This window comes from Schistocerca serialis, chromosome 4 (genome assembly GCF_023864345.2).
Source record: "Schistocerca serialis cubense isolate TAMUIC-IGC-003099 chromosome 4, iqSchSeri2.2, whole genome shotgun sequence".
Classification (NCBI taxonomy): Eukaryota; Metazoa; Arthropoda; class Insecta; order Orthoptera; family Acrididae; genus Schistocerca; species Schistocerca serialis.
This window is the reverse complement of record NC_064641.1, coordinates 533076966-533088532: the sequence shown is the minus strand read 5'-3', so window position 1 is coordinate 533088532 and position 11567 is coordinate 533076966. Positions and strand designations below refer to the sequence as shown.

Below are 11567 nucleotides of genomic sequence, written 5' to 3'. Positions count from 1 at the left end.
GCAGACAATCTTGCCGCGTCCAGTGAAGCTACAACGACGGTTTCTGTAAAGACAGTCCATAGTGCTTTAATCATCGTCATATTGTCGGTGTGTACACTTGTGTTAATGCAAACAAGCCTATATTCTGACTAGACAAGTATGTCACGGCTCTACAACATTGTACAAACTAGTGAATAACATGTCTAATATCTCCAGCGCTAGTAACCGTGCAAGGCCACTGAGATTCTGCATGGCATTGGGTGTAGACTTATCGATTCTCCACTTGTATGGCAGGAGTAATATCGGGACTAGCGCGAGCAGCAGTGCCCCGGAACAATAGGCTGCAAGCTCGACAGCCCACGATCCCGCTATCGTCGTCTTCCGACATGTGGAGATAGGCGTTTTACCTTCTTACAATTGGAATAACACGTTCTTCACACAAACAATATTCAAATGTAATACCTGAATGACAAACTCACCACAACATGTGGTGAGTGTTAAGTGTCGCAACTGCGCAGGTCATCGTGTTCAATTGGTGGATTCTTCCTTGGTGGGACGTCTGGAATAGGGAGCAATCAGCCTCATGATGCAAACTGAGGAAGTACTTGACCTAGCGGCAATGGTACCAGGTCTGCTAAATCAACAACGGCCAGGTGTGCTGTGTGCTAACCCTCATAGTACGCAAATGGCGCTATTGGCCGATGATAACATGGCTATCTGTTGATCCTATTTGGTCTGCTTATAGTCAGAAGGGCAGTACTTTCTTATACAAAATTTAGATGACGCTACTCCTACCAATTTGTATGGACGTACTAAAATGCTAATAATTTTCATCGCCAAGCTCGTTCCAGTTTGATGTGCTCACGTTGATGGCAAAGTTATAGAACGTAAGATCACTTACTTTTATTGAGGCAATGATGCTCTAGAGGGTAGAGTGCAAGCTTGTGAGATTACAACGGTGTGCGCAGGTGAGGCGGAGATCGGCCGGCGGCGGCGGTGGGGGCGGCGGCGCCTGGGGGCGGTGGCGGTCTCGCTGGTGACTCTGGCGCTGTGCCTGGCCGCGGGCGGGCTCGTGGCGGGGCCGCTCTTCCAGCAAGAAACGCCGCCCTCCAGCCTGGACTCCAGGGTCGCAGTCGTGCGCAGAATACTCAGCGACGTGCCGCTCATCGACGGGTAAGTCGCTTCCGGCCGCCCGGAATTCACTGCATCGCTTCCTCGTTACAGTTTCACACGTAACCCGACAAGTACGAAAGCTATTTTTTTCATTGTCGGATCGGAAGTGAAATGGAAAACATATTGAAAACCAGAAATGTCTTATTAGAAACATCTAGGTATTCCTTCCAGCTACTTCTCTACCTAGTCGCCACTTAGACAAATGTCGTACCGTAGCAACAGATTTCCGATAACCTGTCTTAGTAGGCAGATGCATGTGCTTTCCGCCAATTGTCTACGATGGTCAGCAGCTCGTTGTCTGAACCAAAATGTCATCCTCATAGCTGCAGTTCAAGTGGGTAACGAGGGAAAAATGAGATGGAGCCACTGCCCATCGAAAACGTTGCAGGAGCTTCTTTGTTGCAGCTGTAGCATGAGGTCGAGAATTGTCATGAAGGAAGACAATGCCTGTTGACAACATTCCTCTTTACTTCTTTCTGTTCTTGCTAAACAAGATCTAAGGTTGACATAGACTTCCTTCCCTGACTGCCACCATCATGAACCTCTGTGCCCCCAGCTTCAAAGTTGCTGCACCACTGCCGCACTTTCCTGTGATGTATGCTTGAAATCAGGAGGAATCCCTCTGCATAGGGAAATTGAATGGCGGCACGGACTTCACACTTGGCGGGAAACAACTATTCTAGGCTTCGTTAAGTATTATATGTGTGCTAAGAACGGGACGCAACACATCTGTGCAAAACTTCATCGGACTCTTACTGCGGCTTTAATTTTGCGACCGATCGGACCGCTAATAAAAGAAAAAAAAATGATAAAAGAAATTGGGCCCTCGGAGTAATCCGTATTCTCCTCGACGGCGACGGTTCGTCGGAGACAAAAGTATCGTCAAGAGCGCCGCGGGGAAGTGTGACTGGAACGCTCTTCTTCTCTACACAATGAGCTGACGAATAGGTGAGCAGCAGTCTGCTACTGTTTGCTCATGACGCTGCAGCATATGAGAAAGTGTTGTATTTCAGTCAATCTATAAGGACACAACATGACTTAAACAGAATATCTATTATGTGTAATGATCAGCAACTTCCTCGGAATGTAGCAAACTAAAACAAATGTTTAAGAAAAACAATCCTGTAATTTTGAAATACTGTATTAGAGTTGTATTGCTTGACATAGTAACGTCAATTAAATATTGAGGCCTAACCTTGCAAGGGGAAGTGAAACAGATCGAGTACGTGAGATCGGTTGTAGGGAACGCTGACGGTCGACATCAGTTTACTGGGAGAATAGTATGAATATGTAGGTATCTTTAGAGGAAAATTGTTACAGAATACCCGCCCAAACCATTCTTGAGGACAGCTGAACCCCTTCGGATCCTCGACAGATCTGATCTTAGGATGAAAGCGAAGCAATTCAAAGATGATCTGATAGATTTGTTAGCTACAGGTTCGAACAACACGCAACTATTAACTGTTACGGAAATGCTTCGCGAACACAAATGTGAATCCCTGGAGCGATGACGGCGTTAATTCCGCGAAACGCTATTGAGAAAGACAAGAATATGGAATTGCGTGACGGGCTTAAACATTTCCATCCTCTTACGATGAAATAGATATTTATTGTAAACCTCTGAATAACCACACGAAGTACATCAAACATTCTGGAATCGTTAACGTATGTAATGATTGAACTCTGCCACGACGCGTCGTAACGCTGGCATACGTGACTTCTTAGGGAGTGGATAGTAAAATGTACTCAGCTCCCCAGTCTTATTATTGACAACAGTTAGTAAATAAAGATATTTTAGAGCAGACAGCTTGTACTTTGCACTTCTAACTAATTTGGAGAAGAGTACGTTCCATTAACGTGTGCTGATGCTTATCTCCGGTAGCGTTGTCTAGAGGATGATTTCTTGTGTTCATCTGCAGTCAATAATGGTACAGTTTTTGTCAGCTGCCTGAATAAAACGCAACCTTCGTTTTGGGCTGATATTCAGTCGAAGAAAAGTTTCTTCGTGACACTGACGATACATCTCTTTTTCACCAGCATAACTGTGAAATCTAACTTATTTCCTTGTAAGCCAAAGAACCAACGGCTGTCTACAGCATAAAAATAACTAGTCCCATATTATAAGCACGCTAATACACTTAGTTCCTCACTCGTCGTTACATATACAATGACTGTCCCAGATTTCCAAAAAAAAAGATACACATGTGCCAAACATCGGTTCCTAAGAATTTCAGTTGGTACTAAAAACTAAACTGTGACACACATTATTGTACATAAATGATAGACGTTTATGCGATATTTCAAAATATGATTTGTGGTATAGTTCCTATTCAAACCAGTTTTGAATCGAATGTGAAGTAGTTGGATAGCTTTTTTTCGAGTTACTGCACTAATGTCTGAAGTAGAATAAATACATATACACATAAATATATAGACACGTAAACTGTAGCTAAGAAACGGGCTTGCAAAAACTGAAGTGAACCGAAATATTGGCTCCTCTGCCGAAATCGCTTAAGGCCACAAAGACAATACCAGAATCTTCACTTCAGGAAACAAGTGTCAAAGGGCCCAATACTGACCATAAACATCAGGCTAGGATCATTAAAATATAAACCTAGGAAACTTCATCAATGGCAGGTTACCTAGATTTTTCGTACACGCAATAAAGTTCCCAAAGAGGTTTTTATGAACTGTAGGACCTTATCCCAGTACCATGAAAGCAAAGAGAGACCAAAAAATGGGAATTACAGTGGGACAGCTGGCCGGGGTGGCCGAGCGATTCTAGGCACTACAGTCTGGAACCGCGTGACCGCTACGGTCGCAGGTTCGAATCCTGCCTCGGGCCTGGATGTGTGTGTTGTCTTTAGGTTAGTTAGGTTTAAGTAGTTCTAAGTTCTAGGGGACTGATGACCTCAGAAGTTATGTCCCATAGTGCTCAGAGCCATTTTACAGTGGGACAGAATTCGACATCGGAGCTTTCCCATAAAAGTCGAAAAATTCAGTAACTCCATTTAAACCGCCACACAAATAAGAATTCATTCTGCATCGAATAGTTTTGCCTATTCACTGGTGTTGCCTAAGGCCACGAAATAGTTACTTTCATCATAAGTGGCGATTATGTGATCCTAAGGTAGAAACACCAGCGCCATGGAAACGACTGAAAAATCAGCAATAAAATTAATTATAGTTCATACCAGAAAATTGGGTGGATCGCTTGATGTGGTTACCCAAACCAATCAGCTGCGTCATTTAGCCAACAGGTGTATCACATTGAAATTCAATACTCCAGATCAGTAAGTTCCTTACGTCCCGAAAACTTGTTGAAAAGTACTTGATCCAAAGAAATATGGCGCTTGCGAGTTGTGGGATATTAATTCTGAGCGACACACTAAGAGGCGACACAGGTACTGAAAGTACCCGATTACAACATAAGGCAATGTTTGTTTCGCCGATTTCATATTGACTGCACAGGAATGACACCTCAAATACAATCAAAAACGTATTCTAACGCGTAATTCATATAGCTGAATGGTTCCCCAACAAAAATAGCCGTTAAAGTTGACTAAAACAAGATGCAGTCATACCAAGGCATATTACAGGGAACAAAGACATACTCACACCTCGGCGGTCAATCCCAGAGTAACTTACAAAAGTGCTTGACAACGGTCGTTGTCGCAAGAATCAGTTTTCATCGATTGGCTTTGATCAGTCCTGTAGCCAACTTGAGGACGAAACTGACACCGAGCGAGGCGACGCATTGGTTAGCACACCGGGCTCGCTTTCGGGAGGAAGACGGTTCAAACCAGCGTCCGGCCATCATGATTTATGTTTTCCTTTACGTTCCTAAATCGCTTCAGGAAAATGCCAGAATGGTTTGTTTGAATGGGCACGGCCGACCTCCTTCCCCATCCTTTCCTAACCCGATAGAATTGATGACCTCGCTGATGGGCCCCTATCCCGAAATCAACCAACAAACCAATGAAAATGACGGGAAAGCTCAGGAGGTAACTATTTTCCCAGTCACCTATGGAGGAACTCCAAAACGTTACCGCTACTCTACCCGAGAGAATCTCTATGTCACACAACCAGCATATTTAAAAATTCAGTTAGTAATAAATTCACACTTACCGTTAAGGGGCTAGGTGAAACAGGGTGACGTAATTGTTTATCAGAAGGAAATAAATATAAGCGCCCTATGAGTATTCCCTTCCCTAGAACTTCATCGAATGGCACCGAAAACATCTGTGTAGCTCATAAAGTAATAACAAGGAATATAAACGGAATAAGATGAAAGAGGGCTCGAATGTACCCATTTAAATTTAGAAACGTACGTCACGGATAACATTTTTTCACTTACCATATTTCGTATAGCTCGTAGGTCATACTCCTCGCCCTGCTAATAGAGACTTGATTTCATCTCATTTCTTTTAATAATTTACTTCCTCAATCTGCTCAAACACAATGATTAAAACAGCTGTACTGTGGGTGCGGCATTAAAAAATAACCAATTAAGATTGTTGAGCTAATAGCCGATATGCGTGAAACCCTGAAAGCATTGCTTTACGAGGCATTAGTAAAGATTGGGGGCTCTGTACACTATCCCTATATCATCACCTCGAAGCGAATCATTGTTAACGAAAAATAGTTCTCAGTTACTATTTACCCCGTTTTCCCACTGTCGTGTTGTTGCTTTATTCCAAATACATGAAAGAATAACTGATGTACAGAGACATTAACGAATCAGTCTTTAAAAAACTTAATTTACAGAAATTCAGTTTCTAATGAAAGACCTCATGAAACAGCATTTCTGATAGTAAGTAAACGAGTAAACGGACAGGAATTTGTCTGTGTCTGAATCACCAAAAACGTGAAATAATAAAAACGAGGACATGGAATCACTACACGGAAGACAGAGAGATACACCGAGGCTACATAAGTCATGGGATACCTCATACTATCGTGTTGTACCTACTTTCTCCCTGCGTAGTGCAGCAGCATGACGTGGCGTGGACTCAACAATTTGTTGGAAGCATGTGCAGAAATAATGAGCCATACTGCCACTGTAGCCCTCCATAACAGCGAAATTGTTGGCTGTACAGGATTTTCAGAACAAACTGACCTCGCGATCATGTCCCATAAAAGCATGATGGGGTTCATGTCAGGTGATCTGGGTGGCCAAATCAGTCATTCGATGTGTTCAGAATGTTCATCAAACCAATCGTGAACAATTATGCCCCAGTATCATGGTGCATTGTCATCCCAAAGAATTACATACTTGTTTGGCCACATTTGGTCCATGAATGGCAGCAAATGATTTCCACGGAGCGGGGCATCACCATTTCCCCTCGATGTAAACACAACCCACACCATTATGGAGCCACCATCAGCTTGCACAGTACCTTGTTGACAGCTTGGGTACTTGGACTCGTGGGGCGCACACTACACTGAAACATTACCACCTCTTCTTACCAACTGAAATCGGGAGTCATCTTACACGGCCACGGTTTTCCAGTCGTCTATGGTCCAACCGATATGTTAACGAACCCAGCAGAGGCGCTGCAAGTGACGTCGTGCTATTAGAAAATACACTCACGTCGGTCGTCTGCTGCCATAGCACATTAATGCCAAATTTCGCCCCACTATCCAAACGGATATATTCATTATACCACCTACATTGATTTCTGTGATTAACTCACGCAGTGTTGCTTGTCTGTTAGCACTGACGACTATTGAAAACGTCGCTGTTCTCGGTCTAAAAGTGTTGGCCACCGGTCACTGCGTTGTCCACGGTAAGAGGTAATGCCTGAAATTTGGTGTTGTCAGCACACTCTTGACACTGTGGATCTCTAAATACAAGTATTGACTTCCCTAACGAAAAGCGACATGAAATGTCCAATAGGTCTAGCTCCAACTACCATTGCACATTCAGAGTCTGTTAATTGCCGTCGTACGGCCATATTCACGTCAAAACCTATTCACACTAGCCACCTGGGTACAAAAGACGGCCCCGCCAATGCACTGCAGTTTTATCCCATGCGCATATCGCTACTGCATGCCTTTTTGACAACAATAGGTGCATTCTTCACCAGAAGGATGCAGCGAAGTGTTAGTTCAATACATTGTTGCCCACTGAAACTGCAACTACACGGTAATATATTCTAGGTATACAGTCTAGAAGGATGAATAGGTGTTTCAATTGTTGGTAATACGGTGACATTTTTTCAATCAGTCTTCTTGCTTGTTTATTCGACCACCAAAACCCTTAATCCCAGAGTACTACTTACACCGTACTTTATTATTTTTCGAATGAATTCCGATCTCTCTCTTTTCCCACAGCTTTTAGCCTCTATAGTTCTCTCTAGTGCCAAGGATGGTGCTCATGAATGTCTTAACACATGTCCTATCATCCTGTACTTTCTTCTTTTGAACGTTTTGCCCGTGTTTATTTCTTCGCGGATTCGGCGAATAGCCTCCTAGTTCCCTACCTTATCTGTTAACCTGATTTTTAACATTCTTCCGTAGTATCCTGTCTCTAACCCTTCGATACTCTTCTGTTCCGGTTTTCCCACAGCCCACGTTTCCATACTACCATACAGTTATGCTCAAAAGCACGTGGTCTGAAATTTATTCCTCAAATTAAGGCCTATATTTGACACCAGTCGACTTCTTTTGGTGAAGAATGGCCTCTTTGCCTCTGATAGTCGACGTTTAATGTCCTCCTTCGTTCGTTCGTCTTCGGTTCTTTTGTTTCCAAGATATCACACTTACTTAGCTTCGTCTACTTCGTGAAAACTAATTTTGGTAAAATTCTAGCTGTTCCCTTTCATCTACCTCATTTTACTTGTGTGTTTTTCCGATTTACTCTCAATCCATATTCCGTGCTCATTAGATTGATCGTTCCTTTCAACAGGTCCTGTAATTCTTCACTTTCACTGAGGTTATCATTTTCATCAACGAATCATATTACAAACAGAGCTGCCATCTCTGGCAGCAACAACTATTCTCGCCCATCAGGGCATGCAGCAGGCCTCAACTTGGATGAGAGTTATGGGAACTTCATCTCTTGCTGCTACAGAACTGTGTCGTATTTTATTAAATCGTAGTGGTGCCGAGTGCTGGCGTGCAGTTCTTTAGAAACTCCTGATAATTTTGTTTATTTGATGAGGATTCTGATGAATGTGCTAGCGTAGGTAATACCCGAGCTGACTCTGTATTTAAATAGGTCTTGAATTTCCTTGTTGAAATGTGATGGAGACTTCGAAGACAGGGCATACCCGTCGATCTCATCTTATCGGATTGCAGCTCAAGCTACATGACATGATAGCCGATTCTACACGACAGAGCGAACATAATGTACACTACTGGCCATTAAAATTGCTCCACCAAGAAGAAATGCAGATGACAAACGGGTATTCATTGGACAAGTATATTATAATACAACTGACATGTGATTACATTTTCACTCAATTTGGGTGTATAGATCCTGAGAAATCAGTACTCAAAACAACCACCTCTGGCAGTAACAATGACCTTGATACACCTGGGCATTGAGTCAGAGCTTGGATGGCGTGTACAGGTACAGCTGCCCATCCAGCTACAACACGATACCACAGTTCATCACGAGTACTAACTGGCGTATTGTGACGAGCCAGTTGCTCGGCCACCATTGACCAGCCGTTTTCAATTGGGTGAGAGATCTGGAGAATGTGCTGGCCAGGGCAGCAGTCGAACACTTTCTGTATCCAGAAAGGCCCGTACAGGACGTGCAACATGCGGTGGTGCATTATCCTTCTAAAATGTAGGGTTTCGCAGAACGGAATGAAGGATAGAGCCACGGGTCGTAACACATCTGAAATGTTACGTCCACTGTTCAAAGTGCCGTCAATGAGAACAAGAAGTGACCGAGACGTGTAACCAATGGCACCCCATACCATCACGCCGGGTGATACGCCAGTATCGCGATGACGAATACACGCTTACAATGTGCGTTCACCGCGATGTCGCCAAACACGGATGCGACCATCATGATGCTGTAGACAGAACCTGGATTCATCCGAAAAAATGACCTTTGGCCATTCTTGCACCCAGGTTCGTCGTTGAGTACACCATCGCAGGCGCTCCTGTCTGTGATGCAGCATCAAGGGTAACCGTAGCGTTATGGTCTCCTAGCTGATAGTCCATGCTGCTGCAAACGTCGTCGAATTGTTCGCAGATGGTAGTTTTCTTGCAAACGTCCCTATCTGTTGACTCAGGGATTGAGACGTGGCTGCACGATCCGTTACAGCCATGCGGATAAGATGTCTGTCATCTCGACTGCTAGTGATACGAGGCCGTTAGGATCCAGCACGGCGTTCTGTATTACCCTTCTGAACCCACCGATTCCATATTCTGGTAACAATCATTGGATCTCGACCAACACGGGCAGCAATGTCGCGATACTATAAACCGCAATCGAGATAGGCTACAATCCGACCTTTACCAAAGTCCGTGATGGTACACATTTCCCCTCGTTACAAGAGGCATCACAAAAACGTTTCACCAGGCAACGCCGATCAACTACTGTTTGTGTATGAGAAATCGGTTGTCAGCACGTTGTAGGTGTAGACGATTGTCCATCTTTTATGAGACATAACGTAACATAACAGTCAACGATCAGACGCCATATTTGAATGAGAAACACTATGTGTGATCTTTCCCTTAAAGAATGTAAATGGCGCTCCACCCATTAAGTGCAGGTTATCTTTTAATGCTACTGATTTTCACATCCAATCGTGTAGAACACATCATTCCAACTTGATGTTTCTTTTTTCACTGTGTAGCAGTTTTAATGGCTAGTTAAATAGTTTCATATGCTATAGCTGCAGAAATCAATTATGAAATACAACAGGCATGTATCCCACCAAAAATATCAAAACAAAGGAAAATTCTATAAAGTAAGTCAGAAAACTCTTATTCGAGAAGAAAAAAATTAGAAAGAAATAGCTAAGAGAAACATTGGAGTAAGGTGACCCAGTAAAATGAGATCCAGTGACGTGTATATGCTTCGATGAACCAAACGACAGCCATTAGCCATATTGTCTTCACTCCTTGTGTGCAGTAGTCTCTACTCATCAAATGACTGTACGGTATATAATGCTTCTATACTGTTCGATACAATCTTTCTTGAAACATTAACACGGCTCCAGCTATCATCCTACACAATTACCTATCACATGAAGATGGTCCAAGTTATTGCAGGACCAACACCTTTCTTCATTGTCCTAAAGTTTCTGTTATTAACATGTCCTTATTCTACCCGATTCCCTAATTAGTGGAATCGATGTCGATATTAGTAACAATTTCTAAATTATTTGATTGAATCGATCTTTACATTATCCTGATATCATTAAACACATTTTAGAATGTCATTTACATAAAAGTTTTGTGTTCCTCAGAAGTCCAGAACATAAGCTAGGATTTATATAGAATACAGATTATTGAAAGCAACACCAATGGTTTCCTGTAGGCTAATAACTAGGTCATAAATTACTTCCTTGCACGTTATTTGTACGTTAGGAGCTGTACAGGGTAGAAACAGTAGTGCAAGACGAAGACGGAGACTGGGATATATCTATCACATAATTGAGGACTTAGGTTTGAAGTGCTGCCCTCAGACGAAAAGAATGGCACAGGAGAGAAATTCATGGCGGGCCACATGTAACCAGTCACAAGATTGATGACCCGGGAAAATATATCTAGAATTATGGTAGTTTCGTGGTCCATAAACGAAATGTATGTTGGAGGCAGCAGTTTCGTCCTGGAGTCAACCTTCAAATGACCGTTCTCTAAATATTCTCAATAGTTTTCCTCCAAAACAACGTCGCTTTCTCTCCAGTGGCTCCCACTTGACTTTCCGAAAAATCTCTGTAATACGTCCGTGTTGTTTGAACCTACCGGCAACAAATCTATCAGCCCTCCTCTGAACTGTTTCGATGTCTTTGTTTAATCCGAACTGGTGCGGATCCCATATACTCGAGCAGTACTCAAGAATAGGTCGCAGTAGCATGCTGTATGCTGTCTCCCTTATATACGAACCATACTTTCCTAAAGTTCTCCCAATAAAGCAAAGCATTCGTCTTTCCTACCATATCGACATATGGTCGTTCGATTTCACATAGCTTTGCGAAGTTACACCCTGATGTTGAAATGACGTGACTGTGCCAATCAGGACACTAACAATACTATATCCGAATATTAATGGTTTGTTTTTCCTACTCATTCATTTTAATTTACATTTTTCTACATTAAGAGCTGGGTGCCACCTATAACTAGATATTTTGTCTAATTCATCTTGTATCATCCCCTTCCCGTACAGTGCAGTATCATTAGCAAACAACCGCCGACTGCTGCCCACCCTGCCTGCTATATGATTTCTA

At 42.9% G+C, this 11567-nt stretch overlaps 1 protein-coding gene across 1 annotated transcript in view; it reads left to right on the top strand.

Annotated features, from left to right (window-relative positions):
- Positions 1-464: 464 nt before the first annotated feature.
- Positions 465-11567, top strand: part of LOC126474591 (dipeptidase 1-like) — a 287814-nt gene continuing 276711 nt past the window's right edge. Inside the window, exons 1-3 of the mRNA XM_050102065.1 lie at positions 465-469; positions 725-735; positions 1026-1152. Coding sequence (XP_049958022.1) covers positions 465-469; positions 725-735; positions 1026-1152 — 143 coding nt within the window. The remainder of the gene's footprint in view (positions 470-724; positions 736-1025; positions 1153-11567) is intronic.